The sequence below is a fragment of the Erythrolamprus reginae genome, chromosome 3 (assembly GCF_031021105.1).
Source record: "Erythrolamprus reginae isolate rEryReg1 chromosome 3, rEryReg1.hap1, whole genome shotgun sequence".
Classification (NCBI taxonomy): domain Eukaryota; kingdom Metazoa; phylum Chordata; class Lepidosauria; order Squamata; family Dipsadidae; genus Erythrolamprus; species Erythrolamprus reginae.
This window is the reverse complement of record NC_091952.1, coordinates 52,919,677-52,947,226: the sequence shown is the minus strand read 5'-3', so window position 1 is coordinate 52,947,226 and position 27,550 is coordinate 52,919,677. Positions and strand designations below refer to the sequence as shown.

General features: G+C 40.9%; 1 protein-coding gene across 1 annotated transcript in view; it reads left to right on the top strand.

Annotated features, from left to right (window-relative positions):
• Window positions 1–25,582, top strand: part of NUDT3 (nudix hydrolase 3) — a 38,335-nt gene extending 12,753 nt beyond the window's left edge. The window contains exons 2-5 of the mRNA XM_070745277.1: window positions 9,598–9,708; window positions 19,135–19,179; window positions 19,524–19,608; window positions 20,837–25,582. Coding sequence (XP_070601378.1) covers window positions 9,598–9,708; window positions 19,135–19,179; window positions 19,524–19,608; window positions 20,837–21,009 — 414 coding nt within the window. The 3' untranslated portion in view covers window positions 21,010–25,582. The remainder of the gene's footprint in view (window positions 1–9,597; window positions 9,709–19,134; window positions 19,180–19,523; window positions 19,609–20,836) is intronic.
• Window positions 25,583–27,550: the final 1,968 nt, after the last annotated feature.

The window sequence follows — 27,550 nt, the reverse complement described above, 5'->3', positions numbered from 1 at the left end:
TTCAAGTGGTGGAAGTCTCCGGCCATGGACAGAGGATCCCCGTTCAGGTGCCCGGATCAATTTGTCATCACCACAGATGCCAGTCTATCGGGATGGGGTGCCCACGCCCAGGGGATGATAGCCCAGGGCACGTGGTCCCCGGAGGAAGCTTCCAGGCCAATAAATTGGCTAGAGTTAAGAGCCGTCTCCCTGGCTCTGAAGCATTTCTCTTCTCGCATCCCCAACCGGCACGTTCTCATTCTCACCGACAACATTGCCACAAAAAGCCATATCTGCAGGCAAGGGGGCACGAGATCCAAGGCTCTCATGAGGGAGGCCCTCAAGCTGGGCCTTTGGGCGGAAAAACATCTCCAGTCGCTCCTAGCCGATCACATCTCGGGGAGTCTCAACATCCAGGCGGATTGGCTATCCCGAGCAACGATAGACCCAGGAGAGTGGAACCTCCATCAAGACCTGTTCCATCAAATCACCCTCAGATTCGGCCTACCAGTCCTGGATCTCTTCGCGACCAATGCAAACGCCCAACTCCCTCGCTTCTATTCCAGATTTCCATCCCCGGGAGCGGAAGCGATCAATGCCCTCCGGAGTCCATGGCCTCCAGGCCTACTCTATGCATTTCCTCCAATTCCAATCCTCCCGGACGTGATTCACAAGGTCCTCACCGAGAGGGCCCGAGTAATCTTAATCGCCCCTCATTGGCCCCGCCGGCCCTGGTTCGCAGATCTCCAACAGCTGTCCGTCCAGGACCCTTGGCGACTCCCCGTTTCGGGGGATATGCTGCGGCAGGGGGCCTCTTTCCATCCAGACCCGGAGTGGTTCCACCTCACCGCCTGGCTGTTATCAGGAGAGATTTAGAACTGCGTGGGCATGACCCCGATTCAGTGGAGGTCATTCTAAAGGCCAGAAGGGGCTCGACCAATCGAATCTACGACCACACGTGGTCCAAGTTTCACCAGTGGTGTCTTCAGGAAGGTCTCTCCCCTCTGTGCATCCCCATACACAGAATTATTTCCTTCCTTATGCAAGGTTTCCATAAAGGACTCTCCACCAGCACCCTCCGGCGTCATCTGGCAGCCATTTCATCTGTCCTAGGGGGCCCCCGCAGACAGCCTCTCCGATCCTTCCCTGAAGTTCAGGAATTCCTCAAGGGCATAGCCAACCTCAGACCTTCCAAGGTCCACAGGTATCCATCCTGGGACTTGCCACGGGTTCTCCACTCCCTCACGCAGGCACCATACGAACCCCTAAAATCGGCGTCCCTCAGGTACCTATCCTTTAAGGTAGCCTTCCTGGTGGCTATTACCTCTGCCCGACGCATTTCGGAGCTGGCTGCCCTCTCAATCAGGCAGGACCTTTGTCAATTCCATCAGGACAAGGTAGTCTTGCGACTGGACCCCACCTTCTTACCCAAGGTCAGTTCCATGTTCCACAGATCTCAGGATATTGTCCTACCTTCCTTCTGCCTCCAACGAGACCATCCCTTGGCAATTAGATGGCACACCCTGGATCTCACCAGAGCGCTGAGAATATATATCCAACGCACAGGACCCTTTCGGAGGTCAGAAGCACTTTTTGTAGCCTATCATCCCAGAGTCATGGGGGCCAAAGTGTCTTCAACAGTAATAGGCCGTTGGATCAGAGGGACTATATCTAAGGCCTATGAGTCGGCCTCCCTCTCAGTTCCAAGGAACATCACTGCGCATTCCACCAGGAGCGCAGCCACCTCGGCCGCTTGGGCGACTCAAGCCCCGTTGGAGGAGGTCTGCAAAGCAGCCACTTGGGCCTCGCCAAATTCCTTCATCAGGCACTACAAAATTGATTCTTACGCTTCAGCGGACGCTGCCTTCGGCAGAAGGGTACTCCAATCCGTTATCTCACACGATAGCAAGCTAATCCCACCCTAGGGACCATCTATTGGGTATGTCCCATGTGACTGCTGGACCCGCTCCTTCAGTACGGAGAATAGGCGTTGATTGCTTACCTGAACGCCTCTTCTCGTACGGTGAGCGGGTACAGCAGTCACTTCCCGCCCTTGTATGTGTCTTCTTTACCTTTCTATCTCTTTCTTCCTCTAACAATGAGAGTTGAACACTACAGAGCTTCACAACTGAGCCTAGTCTATGGATTCGCGAATTCTGGGGAAGGGGCGGATCCGGCAAGCTTTTTTAATACTAGGCTCAGTTCCACCGGATTGGACATGAGCAACCCATGTGACTGCTGTACCCGCTCACCGTACGAGAAGAGGCGTTCAGGTAAGCAATCAACGCCTATTCTCACTCTCTCTCCCAGCCAAGAGTGCCCACCGCAAAAAAAGCTAGCGAGAGGCGGGGTGTGTGCAGCCACTGACACAAGATGCGCACACCCAGTGGATCCTGCTCAGCTGCTTTGGGCTTTGCCTCTGGTGGTGTTTTGAAACGTTCCTGTCTGGGAGGAGGAGAAGGCCAGGCAGGGATAGAGGCTCTGGAGCCATTGCGGCGGGGGGGGGGGGGAGTCCCAGCCCCATATCCACCAGTGCGATGTGGAGAGACATGAAAGCTGCCGGACTCTGGTAAGATGCCCGCCCCACCTCACCGCAACACATGCATCTTGCACAAGTCCGGCAGCTCTGTGGTGTCTCTCGGCTGGTCTGCAGGGAAACACCTTGCAAAGCACAGAAAAACTTGCTGCAAGAAGTTGTTAATTGCTCGCCCTCGTGAGAATTTTTTCTGTACACAGACTGGCCAAGAGACACTGTGGAGCTGCCAGACAGTGGTAAGATGCACGTCTCGTGGCCTGGCCCACCTCCTGCACCCTGAAAATAATAAGACACCCCCCACGTCGATAATAAAGCCATGGCCATAGTTGGGGGGGGGGGGTGTCAAAAATATAAGACAGTCTTATTTTTGGGAAAACACGGTGTGTGTGTGTGTATATACAAGGCCGAAATAGCGCTATCCTAGTCTCCCTTAATTTTAAATATTCAGCAAAAATATGTGATATTTTTTATTTTGCCTACAAAGAACTATTTGCAAACTAGTTTTAAACTTTCTCTTTTTCCCTTTTTTAATTCTGTTGCTAGCAATTATAGATTTCACAGAAAGGAAGCAAAAAGAGTAGTTACAGAGTTAAATTAAAGAGTGTAGCAAAAAGCTTCATGAATAAATTGAATTATCTTTTCTCATGGTGATAGATAAAACTGTTCAGAGGAATGCAGCAGATTTTCACCTTTAGCCAAGAAAGGATTCTTTATCGTTTTAGTAAATAGAAGAACCTTAGAGCTATGAACCCTTTCCCCCCTGTTATGCTATGCCATTTGCTGCTAGGCTTTTATAGGGATTTTAATCCATATTTTCACTCTGACATTTGATCCTTTTGTTGACAGATCATGAAAATGCACTTAGTCTTAGGATATAAATCCTGACTCTGCTCTCCAAAAGTCATTTGAGCAGTTTAATCAGGTTGTATAAATAATAGAAGAAAACTGTCTCTTCTACTTGAAAGTTTTAAAAAATATTGTCTCAATGTTCCTCAATAGAAATTTTCAGTATACTGTAGTTCAATCACCCAGAACATTATCTCTCTGAAATTATGTTTAATATTTTAATTTAAACATTTAGCTTTAACTTCAATGTGCACTTGATAGACCCATTTAAATATTTCTTGTTCAAATAAGGGAGATGTAATACTTGATTTTTTTACTTGACTTTTCCTGAATAACTATTTATTTAGAATAATGACTTCAGTATTTGATTGTTGAATAGTATCTTTTTAATAATCTTGAAATTATTGATTTCATCTGTCCAGAGCATAACCCAGTGCATTTCTAAATATTGGAAAAACTATGAAAAATTGATTTTTCTTTTCTTCTTAAGACTTTTTTTCTGTTTTTTAAAGATTAAAAATGTTAGTTACAATACTGGAGGGAAAAATGAAACTGGTTCAAAAAATTTAGTTTCGATGTTACTTAATAACTGATCAAATGAGGGGAGCCTTGCATAACTGAACATTGTACACTGTTGCACATTTTTGTATTTTGAAATATGTCATCTAACCTTCAGCTTTTATCAGGAAAATCTTTTAATGAGTTGCCTCATTATCTCATTCTTTTTTTCCCTGAGAAATCCAGATTTTTCCAAGCCCTCCCCCTTCTCTTTCTCTTCTTTTTTGTAAAAAAAGATAAATGTACAAAGGATAAAAAGAAATGTAAAAATAAATATGTGAGTCTATGGACACTAAGAATGTGAAAGTTGATATGGGAGGGAGACAGGAAGGAAGAGAAATATTCCAAGCTTTTAGGTAGGTAATTTGACTTAGCGTGTTCTGTGAAATCTGCCATTGTGGTTTACTAAGTATTGTAAGTGTTCAGTATGAAGTAGGGGTTAAAAAACATGCCACAAAGTGAACTGAATTAAAAATAAGAGATAAAATTATGTGGGATAGTATTGAACTGAAGGCATATATTAAAATGAGTGCTATGTTAATAGCTAAGAAAAAATTGATGGAAAGGTAAATGCGGAATATATTTAAAATGGTAATGTTAATGGAGAAATGTTAAAATACATATGCTGTTTGCTGTTGAAGTATTTATATGACATTTTAGGGGAAATATACCTGGAAGAATGCTGTTATTGTTTACCTTCACAAAGGGAAAGATAATGAATGCAAAAAATTACAGGGGGAAGTAATTTTAAACTACTGTATTCTAAATGAAAAGTCAGAAGAGTGGGGACTTATGGTGGCAGAAGATCTGTCCAGGTCATCATTTTGCTGAAAATATTTATTGTATATCTTCTTTTATAAATATTTTTTTATTTTTTCCACACATCACACATATACATCAGTACATATACAGTGATCCCTCGGTTAGCGCGGGGGTTACGTTCCAAGACCTCCCGCGCTAACCGATTTCCGCGTTATATTGGATGCGGAAGTAAAACCACCATCTGCGCATGTGCGCCATTTTTTTCATGGCCGCACATGCGCAGATGGTGGAGTTTGCGTGTGGGCGGTGGGGAAGACCAAGGGAAGATTCCTTCAGCCGCCCAACAGCTGATCTGCTCCGCAGCGCGGAAGCAGCGAGGAGCCGAAGATGGGGTAAAGGCAAAGGGGAAACCCCATCTTCGGCTCCTCGCTGCCGCCGCGCTGCGGAGCGGATCAGGTGTTGGGCGGCTGAAGGAACCTTCCCTTGGTCTTCCCGCTTGCCGCTTGCCAGTCCACACACGCCCCCCTGGATGAGCCGGCCACAGGGGCGAGGGGTGGGGATGAAGGGGCAGGACTTCCCGGGCGGAAGGCATGCTCGGCTCTGCCGCTCCAGCCCCTTTCGGCCGAGCCTCCCCGGCCAAGCGGCAGCCTTCCACCGGGAGGCTCAGCATTCAGTCAGTCGTAGCGCTGGCTGTCAACTTTTCTTTTTAGCACTGGGGAAGCAAGTCAGCTCCTGCCCAGTTTTAAAAAGAAAAGTTGACAGCCAGCGATTGTTCCGCTGCTGCCAGCATAGCCTGGCTGGCAGCGGAAGATGTAACGGAGCCCACGGGGGATTCGCCTTCCTCCCACCCGCAGCCGAGACTGATTGTGGGCTCCTTCGCAACCTCGGAGAGCTTCCGGGGCATGAAAGCTCACGAAAACCAGGAAGCTCTCCGAGGTTGCGAAGGAGCCCACGATCAGTCGGCTGCCGGCGGGAGGAAAGCGAATGCCACGGGGCTGGGCTCGGCTCCCCCCTCGGCTCCCCCCCTTACCAGCCCCGCCGCGGAAGGCTCCATTCTGTTCCCTGCCGGCCCGATTGAGCGGCCGGCGGTCTCCATTCAGGGAACAGAATAAAAAAAAAATTATTTTTTAATATTTTATTTTTTTAAATAATATTTTTTGAAAAACCGCGTTGCAGCGTTTCGCGCTAATCGAGAACGCGCAAGTCGAGGGACCACTGTACAATAGAATCTTATCAGGTATTAACATACATTTCTATATTATTATCTAACAAGCCAATGTAATAACCTTATGTACATCGTTCCCAAGTTCCCTGATTCCCTGTTGTCATGTCATCCTCGTCTCTTACCTCCCTCCCCTTTCTCTCCCTACTTTCTCCTTCTCTCCCTTCTTCCTATTTTCCTTTCCCCTTATCTCTCTTATCTTTCTCTCCTCCTTCTGACCCCTCTCTCCTCCTACCTTCTCTCTTCCTTCTTTCCTCTATCCCCTCTTCTTCCCTATTTTTTCTCTGCACACTGTATCCATTTATATACATTTTGTAAGTAATAGACAAGCAACTTGTAACAGATAAGCAACTCATTTCTCTAAATTCCCATAACGTATACTGTACTACTAATATTAATCTTAACTCTTTTCTATGTTAATACAACTATACATCTAAATCATTCCAGATATGAAAAATGTGACTTATGACTGTTTTTCACAAGTATGACTTTTGCAACAATATTTATGACTATTGGCTGTGTCCCAAGGTCAATCTCCTTTTATGACCCAAAAGTGCTTTTTCAAGAGGCAACTGGACTTTCTGCACCTTTGGGACAGACATGACCTAGATGACTCAGACTCTCCATAGACATTCCCCTTTTATGACTGCTGACAAGCAAAGTCAATGGGAAAGTCAGATTTGGTTAACAATCGACTTACTAACTTGTCAACTGCAGTGATTCATTTAACAACTGTGGCAAGAAAGGTCATAAAATGGGGCAAAACTCACTGAACAAATGTGTCACATAAAAATTTTTGGGCTCAAGTGTTGTATAAGTTCAGGATTGCCTCTATTTCTTGACTGCTTGTTCCTTCATTGTTAATTGATGCTAAAAGACAGAAGCTGTTCACCACTTCAGTATCTTAATTGTCAATTCTAAGGGTTGTTTATTTTATGTGTTGTCATTAGTTCTGTCTTTATGTTTAATTCTGCTACTATTATTTTTTCACTGTGCTTCTTAATTTTATTACTAGAGATTGCAGATAGTTTCAGTTCTCAAGAGTTATCAGCATAACACAGGTTATTGATGTTTCTTCCTACAGTTTTAAGACTATGTTCATCTTTTGGCAAGTTTCTCTTAATTATATATTGAGTTTAGGAATTGAATAAACAAGAGGGGTGTGTATATATTTGTCCTTTGTCAATCTGGAGCTGATATGCTTAACCCAATGGTTCCCAAACTTTTTTGGCCATGCCCCATCTAAGCATCTCTAAAATCCTGTGCTGTTCTTACTATTCTAAAAGTGAAGGCGAGGAAGCCTAAAAGGCCATTAACTTGGTTTAAACAAGGTCCCAATTTCTCCTACTTTGGGAGCCACTGGCTTAACCATATTTTGTGGCTGCCCAAGTTACTCTGAGGACATGAGCATTCCCCTTTTTTTCTAAGCACATTCCATAGTTTGATGTGATTGATACAATCAAAGGTCTTCCTGTAATCAATAAAACACATAGTGACTTATTTTTGGTATTCTTTTGTTTTCTTAATTATTTAGCTTGCAGTAGCAATAATGTCTTGTATTCCTTTGTCTTTTTTAAAGCCAGAACATCTGATATTTTCTCCATTGAAAGTTCTAACGTATGTGACAAAACAAACAAACAAATAAAAATAAATAATCTGTATTGGATAATCCTAAGAATTATGTGAAATTAAAGATATTGTACAATAGTTTGCACATTCCGTTACATCTCATTTTTAATACTGAAGTGTAGATTGATCTCTTCCAAACTGTTGACCACTGTATCATTCTCTAGGTTTGCTAACTTAGCTTGGTTATATTCTTTACTATTGCTTTCCATATTTTTGTGAGTATTCTTAACAGCCTTCCAATTTGGTAATGACCAGAATACTGATTTAACTTCAAGTATTAGAGATTCTTAGAAGCAAGAAATACTTTCTAGGATATCTTATATCTTGGCTTCTCGGTTCTAGCATATTTCAGTATACTCTTTCCATTATTGTTTGATCATCTCTGAACTAGTTCCTATCTGTCCTAGGGGCTCTTTGGCATACCAGTTTGAGCATAGAACTCCCTCTTGGATTCAAAGATCTTTTCCTTGTTTTTTTCTGGTCTGCTTCTATCTTGTACAGTATATTTTTACAGATGTTGAAATACTACTACTTGTCTCTTTTAACAGCTCTCTAAAACCTATAGTTAAATTCTTTTCAGAGATTTTTGTCTCTCTTCTTGGCAATTTCTACAGTTTGTTCTGCATCTAGTTTGCATTCTTATGTCTTTCATATTTGGCCCTCCCTATTCATTCACTAATGAATGCACTAATGAGTGCATTCCACAATTCCTCACCATGATGTTCAGGATTTCCAAGCAATTCCTGATGTTACTTTTGAAAATGATGGGAATGTTTTCAAGATCATAATGTGGAAATTGATTGGTTTGTTCTGTTTTAGCTCAACATGGAAGATGAGCAGTTTGTGATCTGTTCTACAGTCAGCATTGTCTGTGTCATTGATGCTATAATTAAGCTCCTTTTTCTCTTTTTCACAATACATTTGTTTATTTTCTCATTAATAGAAAAACCCCAATTTTTAGTTTTTAAAATATTTTTAGTATTTTTAATTTAATTAACCACTCAGAATCATTAAATAAGATACAGTATATGGCTATCGAGAATGAATGAATGAATGAATTTCAGTAGTTTTATTGCTTTCCCCTGGGCTCTTTAGAACAGTGGCATATGTATGAATTCAGACTAGTTTTTGTTTAATTTAAGAATATTCTTGGATTAATGTAACCATGCTTGGCTACAAAATATTTGCAAATTCTCGATCCTTTGCTATTATAGTTCATAGTATATGTGCCTTTCAATGATTGGTAAATTCTCTGCTCCATTTTACATTGTGTCATTTGGGAGAAGCAAGGTGCCTATATACAGAGAGAAAGGGAAGATATTTGTCATAGTTGGCAGATGTCTGAAATATTTAATAATATTTTTGTTAAAAACTGTTCTGTCTCATGTCTCAAAGCTAGTTCTTAGTGGGAATATTTATTTATTTATTTATTTTATTTTATTTTATTTTATTTATTCGATATTTTTTTTAATGCCGCCCTTCTCCTTAGACTCAGGGCGGCTTACAACATGTTAACAATAACACTTTTTAACAGAGCCAGCATATTGCCTCCACAATCATTTTACCCACCCATATAATGTTTGCTTATTTCTGTTTTCAAATAACTTTGGTATTTTAACATTTAATTAACAGAGTAACTTGCCTGCTTCTTCTGTTTTTTGGTTGTATATTTCAATCAATCCACTCTAAGCTTATTCCATAAATTATTGTGGGGAAAAGATGGAAAGAGTACTGTGTATCTTTGTCACTTTGAGTTACTTATAAAGTAATAAAAGTGGGATTAAAAAAATCTGATTTGGGGCCAGTTTCTCTCTCCCAACCTACTTTCCTCATAGGGTCTTGTGGGAATATAGGAGGAGGGAGGAGGATTAGGTACGTTTGCCACCTTGAATTATTTATAATTATAATAAAGGATATAAGTAAATAAGTAAATAAATATAAGTTCCACTCTCTGTCTTTATTTAAGTACAGGTTTGTAATAATTTTACATAGCAGGATACCATCTTGTAATTATAGAATTGTGTAAGGTGTAAACATGTACACAAGCTCTGCTTGTTATTTATAGGTGCTGTTAGTTAGCAGTAGTCGTCATCCTGACAGATGGATTGTCCCTGGAGGTGGAATGGAGCCTGAAGAGGAGCCTAGTGTGGCTGCTGTGCGGGAAGTTTGTGAAGAGGTATGTTTTCAAATTCTGCTTGGATCCACAATTATCTATTATTTCTATTCATTCCTTTCACTTTCAAAATTATCCAAATATTAATTGTATAGTGCAGATAGTGCTTAAGTTACAAGTTCATATAATAATTGGTCAAAAATTTACAATGGCACTTGAAAAAATGACTTATGACCATTTTTCACACTTATGAACAATTACATCTACTTATGATGTTGCAGCACCTCCTTAGTCACGTAATCAAAATTCAGATGTTTGGCATTAGTTAAGATTTATGATAGTTGCAGTGCCCTGGAGTCATGTGGCCACCTTTTGCAACCTTCTGAGAAGTCAATAGAAAAGCCAGATTCACTTAATAGCCATGTTACTAAATTAATCACTGCAGCGATTCACTTAATTGTAGCAAGAAAGGTCATAAAATGGGGCAAAACTCAAAAGCTTAACAATTGTCTTGTTTAACAACAGAAATTATGGACTCAATTGTCATAAATTGAGGATTACCATATGATTATTAATGAGCAACAAAATTTGCCCAGTTTTTTTGTTTGCAATAGTAGTTAAGAATTGTGGCAAAAATTATAAAACTTTCCTATTGAGAAACTATTGCCTAGTATATTGTTTTCATGACTGGAATACTGTGTTCAGTTCTGGAGACCTACAAAAAGATATTGACAAAATTGAACGGGTCCAAAGACAGGCTACAAGAATGGTGGAAAGTCTTAAGCATAAAACATATCAGGAAAGACTTAATGAACTAAATCTGTATAGTCTGGAGGACAGAAGGAAAAGGGGGGACATGATCAAAACATTCTCCGTACTGAAGGAGCGGGTCCAGCAGTCACATGGGTTGCTCATGTCCAATCCGGTGGAACTGAGCCTAGTATTAAAAAAGCTTGCCGGATCCGCCCCTTCCCCAGAATTCGCTCAGTTCGCATATCCTGCGGTTGTATTGTGATAGCTCGTTCAACATTCTAACACCTTCCCTTCGATCTTTCCTTCAAAAAAAGTAGTAAGATTTATTGTCTTTATTTAATTACTTGCACTAATTGCGCCAGCCGTTTTAAAAAGAAAAAAAGAAAAAAAAAGCGGCTCGGCTTTTTTCCTTGGGAGAAGTTGCGGTTTCGTTTTCCCCCGGCGGTTTTGCCGGTTACGATTCCTGCGGCCGCTTGTGGATTCTTCTAATCCCTTGGCCTGGAGGTTCTGGTGCAAGTATTTATTATTGAATTATTGTTTATTTATTGTATATAAGGGCTTATAAAATACCTCCTGCGGAGTGAGACGCCTTCTAGTCTCCTGGACTTAGTCGATCGCTTTTCCCTTAAGAAATTCTACGGAGCGATTTTTTCGGCGCGAAGGCCTTCGCGCCCTTTTTTAAAAAATCTAGGCCTCTCGTGTTGGCCTTTTGCCAGCCGCGTAGGCCTCAGTCCACCGCGTGGATCCGGGAGCGGGCCTTGGGGGTCCCAGGCTAAATTCTCCACCGGCTAAGCCTCCAACCAGAGTGCCTTGGTTTAACTTAATTGCAAAGTTTAGGGAGGCTGGCCCCGCTGGATTTGGGGGCACGAACTCTGGGTTTGCCCAGATTGTCCTCACGTTTCAGCAGCTTCGAGGCCTCGAAGCAGGATCCATTCCTCTTGGGAAGTCCTTGAAATCTTCTCCTTATAATTTAGTTATTGGCTCAGCCTTGTCTTCTGTTAATTGTCAGACTATGGCTACTTTTCCCAAGAGAGGCACAACTAAAGGTCCCAGAGAGGCCAGGCCTACAGGCGATGAGATTACTAGTATCCCACAGGCCTCTTCCTCCTCTTCTCCAGGGGCCCGCCCCTCGACCAAGGTCACCAGGGCCGAGAAGAGAAGGGACCTAGCCCTACAAAAAATTCATGACAAATCAGCAAAACGTTTGAAAGTGCAGGCCCAAGTAATCAGTAGTCAAGACCCACCAGAGGCCTCTAGTCTGCCTCCTTCTGGGGTCCCTGTGTTATCTCTGGATGAGCCAAACCTAGACAGACCCCAACCTAACCTATGGGGCATAGGTCCAGAGGAACCAGATATTATTGAAGATTCCCCCCAGCCAGGATCCTCCCAGGCCTTTAGGGATTCTTCTGCCATTTCTGCTGATATTTCCAGTTTACCTCCTGAGTTCCAATCTATGTTTGCTGTGTTGTCCAAAGCCATTGATGCCAAACTCTCCTCCATCAATGAGCTCCCTTTACCTCTTCCTCCTTCTCGTTCCTCCCGCCCCTTGGGTTCTTCCCCAGCGGTCAGAGCTCCTATTCAGGATGATTCAGAATCCTCCCAGGATGAATATGAGGATGTAGAGGAGGATGAAGACCCTTTTCAGGGCTTATCAGAGGATGAGGAATCCCAAATAAAGGTCCCTCCTCCAATTACTATTTTTCCTTCTCAACTATTCAAATCTCTCCTCCTCAAAGCTAGAATTTCTACGGGATTAGCAGCCCAGGAGAAACAAGCCTCCACTTCCACTGATCCCCCGGAGGAGAATTTACCTTACTTCACAGAGGAACAGGAGGATAACGAGGTAATTCCTATGCCTAAATTGTTTAAAGATGCCTTACTCAAACAGTGGGATTTTCCAGCCTCTGGCCTTAATCCCTCCACCAAGGACAGAAAGTTGTATAAACTCTCCTCTTCCTATGAAGAGCTTCTATCTTTCCCCAAACCAGATGAACCTGTCAAGATTCTTCACTCGGCAGCGGCTGTGCCAGGCGAGGCGGAGGAAGTCCTCCGTCCAGAGGACAAGCGCATCGAGCAAATGCTCAAAAGAGGTTTCTCCGCTGATTCCTGGGCCATTAAAAGTTCTGCAGCGGCCTCCTTCTTCTCCAGAGCCATGCTGCTGTGGCTTCGCCAACTTCAACAGCACATTCCTCCCGATGACTTGAGAGGTCAACAAGACTTCAACAAGGTCTTTGCAGCTGCCCAGTACGTGGCTGATGCCACTTTGCAATCTACTAGATTTTCTGCTAAGTCTATTGCAGCCTCTACAACGGCAAGAAGACTCCTATGGATTCGCCCTTGGCAAGCGGGAGTTCGCCAAAAGTGGCAGTTATCCCAGGGCCCCTTAAAGCGCGACCTTCTCTTCGGTGACCTTCTGGATCCACTCCTCACGGAGACCACGGATAAGAAGAAGGTTTTGGGCCCAACCACGAAAAAGGTTACCAAAACGCAGTCCTTTCGTCGCCCAGGGCGCCAGCAAGATCAAGCGGCTTCCTATCAGAGATCTCCAGGTCAGTATTCCCCCCGCTTTCGTTCCCAAGGTAGGAACTCCAGGGGTAGAGGTTTTCGTTTCCAAAGGGGAGCTTCCTCTAACAGGGCTTCAAAAAAACCTAGATGGTAATCTTTCCTCCATTCCCATAGGGGGTCGCCTAGCTCATTTCGCTTCTAATTGGCGTCTCTCCTCCAAGGACCCTTGGGTCATTGACACTGTTCAAACAGGTCTTCTTTTAGAATTTATTTCTCCTCCCCCTAAACGTTTTATTTCCTGCCCTTCTCCCAGGTCATCCTCAGATTGTAACCGTATGGAGGAGGCCATTTCTCATCTATTGTCCATTAGAGCCATTCAACCGGTCCCTTCCGGTCAGAAGGGCCTAGGTTTTTACTCCATTCTATTTATGGTTCCAAAGTCCTCCGGAGGTTGGAGAGCCATTTTGGATTTAAAGAAACTAAACCTATTCATCAAATATAGGAAGTTTAAGATGCACTCCTTGTCTTCTATTTTGGCCGCCATTCACTCGGGAGATTTCATGGTCTCCTTAGACCTCACTGAGGCCTACCTTCACATTCCTATAGCCAAATGCCACAGAAAATTTTTACGTTTTTCCTTTCAAGGCAGGCATTTCCAGTATAGGGCGATGCCATTTGGCCTTTCCTCGGCCCCTCGGGTCTTTACAAAGCTCTTGGGGTCCCTGGCGGCCTATATCCGGGCGTCTCCCATCCACATTTTATGTTATCTTGATGATATTTTAATTCATGGGAACTCCCTAGAGAGAGTGAAATCAGACCTTTCTGTCACCATGTCAGTCCTTCAGGACCATGGGTTTTCCATCAACTTTGAAAAAAGCCACCTCCAACCTTCCACTTCCATTCCACACCTGGGATCCATTATTGATTCAAAATCTTCCCAGGTTTTTCTCTCTCCCGAGAGAAAACTCAGTATAGTGGAGTTAATTTCTAACATTTTATCTAATCCTTCAGTATCCATAGTTACTCTATCTTCCCTTTTGGGGAAGATGGTGTCATGCATAGGCATCATTCCCTGGGCTCGCCTTCATGCTAGGGAACTCCAGTGGCTTCTGTTGCCTTTTCAGAGATCGGGGCACAGCAACTCAAATCGACGCATTGTCATCCCACTGAGTGTTCGCAGATCCTTCAAGTGGTGGAAGTCTCCGGCCATGGACAAAGGATCCCCGTTCAGGTGCCCGGATCAATTTGTCATCACCACAGATGCCAGTCTATCGGGATGGGGCGCCCACGCCCAGGGGATGATAGCCCAGGGCACGTGGTCCCCGGAGGAAGCTTCCAGGCCAATCAATTGGCTAGAGTTAAGAGCCGTTTCCCTGGCTCTGAAGCATTTCTCTCCTCGCATTCCCAACCGGCACGTTCTCATTCTCACCGACAACATTGCCACAAAAAGCCATATCTGCAGACAGGGAGGCACGAGATCCAAGGCTCTCATGAGGGAGGCCCTCAAGTTGGGCCTTTGGGCGGAAAAACATCTCCAGTCGCTCCTAGCCGATCACATCTCGGGGAGTCTCAACGTCCAGGCGGATTGGCTATCCCGAGCAACGATAGACCCAGGAGAGTGGAACCTCCATCAAGACCTGTTCCATCAAATCACCCTCAGATTCGGCCTACCAGTTCTGGATCTCTTCGCGACCAATGCGAACGCCCAACTCCCTCGCTTCTATTCCAGATTTCCATCCCCGGGAGCGGAAGCAATCAATGCCCTCCGGAGTCCATGGCCTCCAGGCCTACTCTACGCATTTCCTCCAATTCCAATCCTCCCGGACGTGATTCACAAGGTCCTCACCGAGAGGGCCCGAGTAATCTTAACCGCCCCTCATTGGCCCCGCCGGCCCTGGTTCGCGGATCTCCAACAGCTGTCCGTCCAGGACCCTTGGCGACTCCCCGTTTCGGGGGATATGCTGCGGCAGGGGGCCTCTTTCCATCCAGACCCGGAGTGGTTCCACCTCACCGCTTGGCTGTTATCAGGAGAGATTTAGAACTGCGTGGGCATGACCCCGATTCAGTGGAGGTCATTTTAAAGGCCAGAAGGGGCTCAACCAATCGAATCTACGACCACACGTGGTCCAAGTTTCACCAGTGGTGTCTTCAGGAAGGTCTCTCCCCTCTGTGCATCCCCATTCACAGAATCATTTCCTTCCTTATGCAAGGCTTCCATAAAGGACTGTCCACCAGCACCCTCCGGCGTCATCTGGCAGCCATTTCATCTGTCCTAGGGGGTCCCCGCAGACAGCCTCTCCGATCCCTCCCTGAAGTTCAGGAATTCCTCAAGGGCATAGCCAACCTCAGACCTTCCAAGGTCCACAGGTATCCATCCTGGGATTTGCCACGGGTTCTCCATTCCCTCACGCAGGCACCATACGAACCCCTAAAATCGGCGTCCCTCAGGTACCTATCCTTTAAGGTAGCCTTCCTGGTGGCTATTACCTCTGCCCGATGCATTTCGGAGCTGGCTGCCCTCTCAATCAGGCAGGACCTTTGCCAATTCCATCAGGACAAGGTAGTCTTGCGACTGGACCCCACCTTCTTACCCAAGGTCAGTTCCATGTTCCACAGATCTCAGGATATTGTCCTACCTTCCTTCTGCCTCCAACGAGACCATCCCTTGGCAATTAGATGGCACACCCTGGATCTCACCAGAGCGCTGAGAATATATATCCAACGCACAGGACCCTTTCGGAGGTCAGAAGCACTTTTTGTAGCCTATCATCCCAGAGTTATGGGGGCCAAAGTGTCTTCAACAGTAATAGGCCGTTGGATCAGAGGGACTATATCTAAGGCCTACGAGTCGGCCTCCCTCTCAGTTCCAAGGAACATCACTGCGCATTCCACCAGGAGCGCAGCCACCTCGGCCGCTTGGGCGACTCAAGCCCCGTTGGAGGAGGTCTGCAAAGCAGCCACTTGGGCCTCGCCAAATTCCTTCATCAGGCACTACAAAATTGATTCTTATGCTTCAGCGGACGCTGCCTTCGGCAGAAGGGTACTCCAATCCGTTATCTCTCACGATAGCAAGCTAATCCCACCCTAGGGACCATCTATTGGGTATGTCCCATGTGACTGCTGGACCCGCTCCTTCAGTACGGAGAATAGGCGTTGATTGCTTACCTGAACGCCTCTTCTCGTACGGTGAGCGGGTACAGCAGTCACTTCCCGCCCTTGTATGTGTCTTCTTTACCTTTCTATACCTTTCTTCCTCTAACAATGAGAGTTGAACACTACAGAGCTTCACAACTGAGCCTAGTCTATGGATTCGCGAATTCTGGGGAAGGGGCGGATCCGGCAAGCTTTTTTAATACTAGGCTCAGTTCCACCGGATTGGACATGAGCAACCCATGTGACTGCTGTACCCGCTCACCGTACGAGAAGAGGCGTTCAGGTAAGCAATCAACGCCTATTTAAATATGTTAAAGGGTTAAATAAGGTTCAGGAGGGAAGTGTTTTTAATAGGAAAGTGAACACAAGAACAAGGGGACACAATCTGAAGTTAGTTGGGGGAAAGATCAAAAGCAACATGAGAAAATATTATTTTACTGAAAGAGTAGTAGATCCTTGGAACAAACTTCCAGCAGACATGGTAGATAAATCCACAGTAACTGAATTTAAACATACCTGGGATAAACATATATCCATCCTAAGATAAAATACAGAAAATAGTATAAGGGCAGACTAGATGGACCATGAGGTCTTTTTCTGCCGTCAGTCTTCTATGTTTCTATGACAATTGCCTGTAGAGAAAGAGAAAAATCCATTTAAGTTTAAAAATCTCAATAGTTTCTTTTTTTGTACTTTTGTGATACTTTACAAATGTGATCCTTTTCAAATTTATCTCAAATTATCATTCAGTCCTTTATGCTAAAAATAAAATAAGATTAATATTGTTAGTAGACAGACAGTTTAGACTATTTAGTAAGCTTATCTGGACACTGCTTCTGCCACTACTGCTGGCATGTCACTATACGAGTGAAGGATAACTTGCCATGGCCAGCTGACCACTGCTAGTTCACCACTGCAAGTCACCTCTGCAAAGTTGCTCCCAGGTTGCCACAGAACAACATATTGCCAACTCATCACAGAGACATCTCCACACATAGCTGGAGGCAAAGCCGTTGGGCAAACAAGCAGATGGCAAGCACAGTACAGAGTGCATCAGGGTGGGTGGCAAAGAGTTGGCAGTGACTGGGGGCTTCCCATTTTCACAACCCTCACCATTTCCGCTGTGGACACAGAGCCATTAACAGTGCAGCCTCCATGGAGCTGCCTCCATGGCCACTGCCACACCAGCAGCATTGATGGCGGAGGCTCCATGCCTAGTGTGGTGGCAGCAACGTCATCATCATAATCTTCCCTAGCGTGGAAATGGCAACATTGGCAGCAGCGGCTCCGCACTCAGCGTGGAGGTGACAACATTAGCAACAGAGGTTTTATGGTGGCATCAACATCAGTGGCTGTGCCATGCCTGGCACAGTCGCAGCATCAGTGGTGGCACACCGGACTCAGAGCTGCTGCAGCATCAAGCTCAGAGCCTGGAGCATCAGCAGGGAATGCGTGAAAATGGGAAGCCCCTGGTTGCTGCCATCTCCCTGTTGCCCATCCTGACTGCTGCTACTGTCCAACCTCTTTTGCTCGGAGCCTGGTGTGAAAATGGGATGTCCCTGGCCACTCTTGCTCTGTACTCTGCCCACTTGCTCACTTGCGCTCCCAGCTCTTTGTCCACCTGTGGCGAGTTCTCCCTGCAGAGAGTTGCCTCTTTGGAATTGTCCTGCAGTGACTTGGCAGTGGTGAATTGGCAGAGGCAACCTGGCTGCAGTGAATTGTCCCATTCTGCGCTATATAGTATCTGGCAAATGAAATAATTTTCATATAAATGTTTGATGTCAGATCATGGAACCTGGCCTAAATTAATTAATCAATTCAGCCTTTTGATTGCAAGGCCGCCCATCTTTAAATACACCTGAAGAAGCTCAGAACAACAGTAAAGTCCCCAAATCACTAAAACCATAAAATAAGTGTTGACAATCTCTATGCTATTTCCAAAATACATTCAGCAAAGAGAGGTAGTGGAGGAATCAAATTGAGGGCTCCCTGTTCTCCAAAATTGGAGGCGGGGATTGAATGTTTAAGGAAGCACATTAATTTTTTAGAATAGACAGTACAAAATTAGGGGGGGGGAGTTGTCTGGACTGAAAGAACTGGAGAAGTGCTGGAATTGGCATTACAGACCTCCACTTAAATGAGAGACAAAAGCCCTACCCCCACACCCAAATTATAATCCTAACCCTTATTCTTACCTAATGAGAGAGAAAGAGAGCAGGATATAAAATACACAGGAGTTAGGAAGTTTAAGGGTTATATCTTGCAAGTTGGCTAATGACATTAAATGCCAGGTATACCTGTGAGAAACGTGTAATTCATGGTTCAAACATGGATGAGAAAATAGACCTGGCATATATTATGAAGATCTGAACAGATGAAAAGAGGAGTAGTCGCCTTTTAGAAATGTGGTGAATTTCTGAAAGACGAACACTCCTCTTTTCACCTGTTAGATCTTTATAATATATGCCAGGTTTTATTTTCTCATCCAAGTATTTCAGATGTAGCCTTAAGGTAGAAAGAGTTGGTGGGCTGAGATTGTTATAGTGACTTTGAAGATGTCCAGAGGCATTTGGAGGTGTTGTTTTGTGGGCTGGCACCTGAGAAAAAAGCTAAGATGTTAGATGATGCTACTTTACTGACCTCTCGAACTCTACAGTTTCACCCCTGCCTGCTCAATCTTTTCACAAGTTGGTATTTGATTTCTTTAGATTTTCAGTTCAAGCAACATTTAAACTTAAATCCCTGGGGATGGGAGAAATGAGATCGCTTGTGAATTCATGGCCACCATGACAATTACTAGCTTGTTCAAAATGATAACAGTCCTTATCCATACAGATATCTGCATATTAGAACTGTTTTCGTCTCAGAGCAAATCATATTGTATATCACAATATTGACGAAGAAAATATCTAAAAATTCACAAACTTGCACTATTGTACAGTGTAAATCATATCACAGAATTATATATAATTCTTAAAAGTTTGTAAAATATATAATTTAAATTATAACTGACTTTTAAAATAAGTTGAGCTATGACTTACATTAATTGCCTTTTTCTTTTCTTTGAATATATCATAGGCTGGAGTGAAAGGGACATTAGGAAGATTAGTAGGAATTTTTGAGGTAAGTACAAATATCAACAGAATTGGTAAAACATTTTTATGTGTTATTAAAGTTTGGAGACATGTAGAGGTTCTGTTATGGTAGGTTAGAAGATAAATTTTCTCTGATTTGAACCCTCTTTAAAGTGTGGTAACACTTGCAAATATAAGACAAAAATACTTCAAGTTTTATTTTTGTTTTGACTTACTAGTAGTATATGAATCTCCTTGATTAAAAATTCAAGTCATAATTGAACATTGCTATTTATGAGACATATTGTAAGTATTGTTTCAACTAAATGCTAAGATTAGCATTGTTGTAGTTGTTATATTTCTTCAAATTAACTTAGTGTATATTCCTTTCAGAACCAAGACAGGAAACACCGAACATATGTTTACGTACTTATTGTCACAGAAGTATTGGAAGATTGGGAGGATTCTGTGAATATCGGTAAGAAAACAAATTCATTTGTGTCCCTGATTTTCTTTAGAAGGCTAATAGTTGAATCCCCCTATTTAGATTAAGGTTTATAAAATGTGAGTTAAAAAAAATAAAAATCTTATTTTAAATTTTTTTTTTGCAGTTGTTAAAAAATTTATTATATTTTTGTTGTTTATATTTTTGTACAAATAGCACATGAATTTCAAAGCTTGATAGTACATAATCAGATCATTTTTTCAGGATCAGTTGTGCGCTTCTAATCTAGAGTTAACCAAACACTCTTGAGCAATATGCATGAAATAGCTATACTTATTACCTTCCAGTTCTTATTTTTTATTTGACTGTAATCTTCTCAATATTAAGATAAAAATAGACTTATACAAAAACTATTATTTTAAGAGTTTAGTATCTTAAAAATTTCCTCATGTTTCCAAAAGGCAGAGAAATGATAAAATAGTATCTAGTACATGTGCATTTTAAAGCAACTGTCTTACTTTATAATGTCCATGATTTGCGGAATGGCTATTTCCTAATCTTGGATTTTCCATGTTCATATAGCAATAGCACTTGGACTTATATACCACTTTTCAGTCCTTTATATCCTTGAACAACAACCACACCATCTACAATTTGCAGAAATATAACAAGTTCTCAGTGTGATTCAGGTTATTTTCCGTTCTACTGCGCATATCCTTTTAATCATATAGTAATTTAATTTTTTTCATCTGAAAAAAATTCATTAGAAAATAAACACTTTATTTATTTGACTGAAAACTTGTTAAACAAATTATTTCCTCCTTACTAATTATAGTAAATTACTTCAATGTATGTACAATAAACTTTACAGGTGATATACAATAACACTCAGTTTTTTCCTGTAATTGATTTTTAAGGAGTTTGATTGTTAGGTGGCTTGTGCCAAAGTCTTATTTGAAGGTACAGTATGTTATGTCCTATATCTTTAATCTCGTTTAGAATGAAGCTCATAAATGTTTAAGAACTAAGAGGTGCTTAGTACCCTGAAGATATTTTGCTCTATACAGTGGTATATATCTTTATTGTGAAAAATTTAATAATTTTTTTTTGCATTTTGAAAAGGGAAATCTACTTAAATGAGTTCATTATTTAATAGTAACAATTGACATAATTTGATGTTGTGAAACAATTGCACGTGGAGAGAACTGTAATTAATTCACTTGTTTTGATCTAATCTTTTTCCCTCTTTCTTTATCTGCAGGAAGGAAAAGGGAATGGTTTAAGATAGATGATGCCATAAAAGTTCTGCAGTATCACAAACCTGTACAGGCTTCATACTTTGAAACCTTAAGGCAAGGCTATTTGGCTAATAACGGCACTCCTGTTGTGACCACATCATTCTCGAAGGAGAGCACACTATCCGACATCAGATGACTGAAGATAACCCTATCAGAAAAGTTTGAAACATAGACTGAAACTTGGATTTCCTTTCTTCCCCTCTTCTCGCCGCTTTCACATGTGTTCTTTGGTAAACAAGACATGTGCAGCAGCCTTTGGCAGAGCAGATGTTTGAGTGTTGCATTATAGTGCAAAGTGGGTGGTTTGGGGTTTTTCGTTTTTGCTTTTTTTCTTGAATATGTATTTTGTAATACACATTTTGTGCATGAAGTGCCCCTTCCCTATTAACAAAAATTTTGACAATGTGAACAGCAAGGCTATTACTTTCATCTATGCCTTGTCTTCTGAAATGTTCTTGTATATACTATTCCAACCATAGCCAAATCTCTTACCTTTTCAGTAAAGAAGGCTACAAATGTGAGATCAATTCTTTATGTCTTAGATTTTGTACTGTAAGGTACTGTTGAGGTCTGTGTGGTGGCCACTTGCTCCACATCTGCACGTAACATTTTTTTAGAGGGAGAAATCTAACACTGATTTTGCAAGATTTTTTTTAAAAAAAAACACACAAGCTGCTTCTATAAAGAGGGCTTCATAAACTTGTCTGCCTTGTTCTTTAAAAAAAATTCTTTACGACAGTGCTAGTGGCTGGGCCAGTTTCATTCCCTGCATCCTATTCCCTGACCCAAACTTAATACAGTGAGACTTGAAGGAGACTTGCAAAGCATCCCTGGTGCTCAAATCTTTCTATAGTTTCAACCAGTATGTCATGTAACAATGGCCAGAATCACAAAGAATTGGTCACCATAAATTCAAAAACATATGGGTTCAGAAGCCTAATGAATTCCAACTTCAGTAAATAGGAATCAGGGATTCAAAATGAGTTTAAAAATGTGAACTGGAACATCAAGCACTAATGCTTTTAATAGTGTAAAATGATTTATCTTCCTGTTGCATACTGCTGGTGTCTTTTTTTTGGTCCATATGCCTTATATCTTACTGAACTGGATATTGTAATTTGTGCTAAAGCATTGGATTGTACTTTGAGTGTCACCTCATGGTGGGACAGTCACTTTATGTCCCTGAAAAGAATTCCCAGGGAAAAATTCAAGTGTCCAGTCTCCTTTGTCTGTAATATTGTATCATGGAGCACACTCAGAATTGTAGACTTAATTTCTTAAGCAGCAAAGGTACAGCTAGTTCCCAAGTAGAATTGTTTATATGGGGATCTGTGTCATTTAATAGGATAGTTAACCTGATGCATTGGCACACATCACATTTTTGTTTCTGTTGATGTTTCATACTGTCTTGATTTGCCAATAGTGTTGTCTTGTTTTTGGAAAGGGCTGTGGGAGGGGGTGGGTATGGGTAGATTTGGGGAGGGGCATTTGTTCATCCCTGGCTTGAGACAGGACCTAGTTGCTATATTTGGTGACTATTTCTTTGTCACAGTATAGCCAAGATGTGAAATTAAACCTGCAGTACTCCAATTTAGTAAATAATTCTCCCTCCCCCTTATATATTTAAAATACATTAAAATATTTGAAATAGTCATGCAGCCTGATGAAAAATAAATTAGTATAATTTTTTCAATGGACAGTTGCTATAGAACCAATAATATTTCTTATTTTTTAATTCCCTACTTTCTGTTATTAGGACAGCATTCCTTAAAATGGCATCACTGAAACTAGAAGCTATAGTACATGCTGAAAGGTGCAGTTCAAAAAAGTGGCTTAAACTTGATCCTGAACAAATGAAAAATTATGTTATGCCACTTTATTGCCCTTCATTTTAACAAATAATAGAATTTAGCTGAATGAGCTTCACCAATGTCTTGAAGCGTACAATACAATAATAATTTATTTTACTAAGTATACATGTGACACTATCCAGGATAGCAAACTGTTGCCTTTAAAGATTTTGTGTTTCATTGAACTGATTAGGACACAGACAACTGTTTGAAAAAGAACTGAGACTCCTGATGGAGTGACTGCAGTTTTAATATCTATAGCATGCACACTTTTAAAAAAAACTCTAAAATGTTTTAATAGGGCTGTTAAACTGACACTTTAGAATAGAATATTGTTAATGATATTCTAATAGTGATTTTTTGTTTGTTTGGGTCAGGAAAAATAAATTGTGCCAAGAAAGTAGTTTAATGTGGGATGAATTGATGCTGTTTATACAACTGCACTGAGTTGCTGATGTTTGCCTTCTGAACTGGAAATGGAAGATGCATCTCCTGGGGTATAAACTGTCTGGATTATTGGTAAACTTCCTTCTGTTTACTAAAACTCACTATTACACCTCCTTTTAATGCACTATATTCATAGCTTTCCCGGCATCTCAGGGTACTCTGTAATAAACAAGCCAAGAAACTGTAGTAATACAATGAAAATGCATTATATGAACTCACCTTTTCACATTTCTAATTACACTGGAAGTTCCCACAGTGTCAGAACATGCATCAAGTAAGATAATTTTCAAATACAGTTCATTCTAAGTAGGCAAGTTGGTCACAGTATTGGGCTTTAAACATCTTAATCCTTCAGTGATTGCTGGATTTGTCCATTAAAATGCAGATTGTTTTGGTCTTTATTTACAAAGCTCTTAACTTTACATACTGAAATTAAGAATTGGTGGCAGGGACAATAAAATCATGTGAAAAATCATTATTTCCATATAAAATGGTTTAGTAATTATGTTTGGCCATCAGATATTCAGGAGATCAGGTATTTTCTCCCCCCGAAAATGTATTACTTAGCCATGGATTTTATTTTTATGTATACCTTTCTGGTCTTTCAGAGTTTCAGAAGAGGCTCAACATTTGCAAGAATTTGATGAACTTGCACACTTTTTGATTTAGGCATTTACTGGAACAGTGCAAGCAGTATTCTGGATTTGTAGTTATATACTGACCAATAGTTAGCTATAAGTTCAAATGAGATACCAATACTCTCATTAGATGAATACTAAATGGGCTTTTGCATTATGTGCGCTATATGCCAGCCCTTAATAGAGTGATGCACTGGTATAGACATCATTTGGAGCATAAATGTAGTATCTACATGCAACACTTTAAAGCAGTTGCATTTTTTCATGGGATCACATGGCTCTCATCTATAGCTATCAGGATCCTGGGGAAAGATGGGGCTACTTTAAAGAGCTGCAGACAACTGCCATGTTCCTGCTCCTGTGTGCTCTGATGCGCTCTTTAAAGAGTCAAATCTAAAGCATTGTATAGCCTTACTTTCTAAATCAGGTGACAGTGCTACTTAAAATTCGTTTGTAACAGTTAATTGGAATACATCTGTTAATTGGAAACAGTAGCATTGTGAGTGAAAACGCACAACTTCTGTTACAATTTCCAGTATTTTCTTTGTTAGGAAGACAAAGATTCAGGCTCTCTGCAGTCATCATATTTAATATCCCATGCCCTAAAATACATTAGTAATTACCTAATATATTCTTCTCTATTTTGATGTCTGTTTAGATTAGAAAGTGTATGGGATGTAGTGGTAGAATATGCAGGAGTATTTTAATATGAAATATCCTTTGAGTTTAACCTTGAATCAGCTAGAATGTCTGAAAATGGAGTGGTTGATCAACTTTGAAGAGTTTAGTCTAAAAGTATTGCAATGATTTTAATAGCAGTTTTTCTTCCACTCAAAATATGTATTTGTTAACAGTATTCTTAATTTTGTTCCTCACTCTCCAGCTGCCTCCTTTGTTCAGTAAGCTTATTTTATTTGTTTTTAAATCTGCCAATAAAAACAAAAGTGCCGTATTATCCTAGCTAGTGCTTATGTAGGAATATGCAATTAGATCTTAACTATCTAATTTGCATTTGCGAAATTGTTTTGGCACTTCAATTTACATGATTCCTATAAATGCCAATATTTCTTTTCCTCTACACCTCTATATTTTGCTGATATGATAGGCAGCAACAGTATGCTGTGAAATGAATAAATGGATGGATCCCCCCCCCCCCAAAAAAAATAATAATTCAGGTTTGTGCTAGATTCTTAGGCATTAGCTCAGTTGATGGGGAGGGAGACCTTCCATGCCTGCTTCCTTTGTGTAGCTTCCTACCTCTGAGTATACAACATAAGATGTATTGAAGAAAAGTGGTCTTGGGTATGCCTATATTGAGGCATTGAGGAAGTGTTTAGAGAGTAAAATCCAGTCTTAAGGAGGGAGGATCATTCTTACAATTGAAATTAATATTTTGAACCTCTTGAAGTTCATACTTGTAAACTTAAAAATACAAGCCCAGCAACTACATGCAATTGCTCGTAAGCAGTGAAATTCAAATTAGAGCATGTGTTAGTGAAAATTCTGGGAGTGTTTATGTGGTGGTGATTCTTGATTTGCTTGTTTTCTAATGTTAAAAGTACAATTGCTCCTGAATAGAGATAATATCAAACATTGTGCATATTTCTTAATGCTTGCTTGATTTTGTTTGTCATTATAGCTGTCCCCAGGTAGTGGGTATTATTTTGGAAAGGGTGGGGAACTGAGAGTCAGTAGTGCTGTGGGACTATTTTGCACTGGAGGGGTATGTATGTATACTTCAAACCCTGTAATAAAGAAGCTGCTTTTGAGTACATTTTGCCACCTCTTGTGATAACAGATTTTATTAGAAGCTATTTTCAATGTGATTGCTTGGCATGGATGTTGAGTTCTTATAAAATGATGACATTTAGTATTTCACACAAACATTTGAAAAGTAGAGTAATGGTTATTTGAAATCTTCTCTAATTTCACAATCTCTTACAAAGCAGTTTAGTCACTGAGCATGTATCTGAAGTATCTGATATGACTTATGAACATTATCATAAAAATAGTTTCTCCATATCAAAATTCTGGAGACATCTGCTACTACTTATTGCTTATCTATGTCTGAATGTAGATATTACGAAGGCTGCTTTTCAGCTGAAGTACTGCATTACTGATCTCAGTTGTAACTTTAAGTTAATATTATGTTTCTGAAAATGCCTGGGTTTGATGAAACAACATTGATTTCACAATCTTGCATGTTTTATTTACTCTCTTGAATTGCCTTCTGTCTTCAGTAAGATACATAGTAGCAATTACAGAAATTGACCCCAAGATAACCCTCCCACACTCAGATACTATGTAGACACTAGGCATCTAAGTGATACAAAATCAAGATGTGTTTGAAAGACAGTTACTTAAAACTTACTTTAAAATACTGGATTACATGTTCCTATGGTATGGCTCAGTTTTTATAGGGCATGTCAAATTTTTCAACTTTCAATTTGCCAACATTAGGGGTGCTCAAAAGTTGTGACATGCCCTGGGGATTTTAAAGATACTTTGGTTACTTTAATATAATTTAGATGTGCTTGGTAAGTAACTATAAATATCACAATTTTTAACATTTTGTTTGTTTCATAATGCAGTCTCACATACATTTACCTCAAAATGTAGATCATATAGTTACTGTTATCAGCATACTTGTTGCTGATGTCTGCTCATGCTGAAAACGTCAAATATTTTGCCAGGATGTTGAATGCATGTTCTTCCTTTTAAATTGCTGTTATCTATGTATTCCTTCTCCCTTTTCTCAATTTAATGAAAAGGAAATATGAATGGAGGCATCTTTATAAATACATTTCATTAAAATTATTTCAGATAAAGCAGGATTTATAATGGATACTAAACTGATCTTACTTGAACATTTTATTCTAAAAGCTTGGCACATTTGATGGGCTACTCTTAGACCTACGGTATGTGCAGTATTAAATTGAATGTCCAAGAATTGTAGTGCTGCAAAGAATAGAATTATTTGTATATATATTTCTCAAAGTTTGCTAAATTATAGACCATGAATTTTATTACCACTGTCAGTACTTTGATGAAAAAAATATTCAAGATTGAGTATACCTAACAGATGAGCTTGTAGGGTAGAACACAATAAATTTCAGGTATCATCTCCCAGAATCATTCTGGTTCTTTACACCAGAATTGTGTGCTTGTTCCTGCTTTCTCCTGTAGGATGAGCTTTACCTAACATCTTTCTCCTATCTGATAGGTGAAAGGGGCAAAGCTCTTAAACCCTCTGTTGTTTTGTTGGTGATTAAATTTCAAAAGTTGCAATAAATTCTAAAATGCTACTACTGTACCTGGCTGTATAAAGCAGGTATGTCGATAGAGGATTCTATCCATCTCCTCTGGGAAATAGTCAAATATTTTTTAAAAATAAACCTACTATTAAAGAAGCTCTAAAACATAAAATCCCATTTTTCTTTCAAGATAAACATTCACACATTGTTTTGTAAAATATATATGACATGGTTAATTTTGATGAAACAGCTTATACAACTAAACAAAGAATTTCCAAAAAAAATACAGCTGCTTCAGGTAGAAGATGCAAATTTTAAATGAAGCAAGCAGTTTTTGACCAGAATGTTACAGATAAAGATGAGAATACAGAATAAATATTGTTTAAGAATAACCTAGAGTAAAATAAGACTTAACTTTTAAGTTGCTTGAAGCATTTTCTTAAATTACCTTTGTTGCCTAGGTAACATATCTTCCCTCTGCCCTCAAG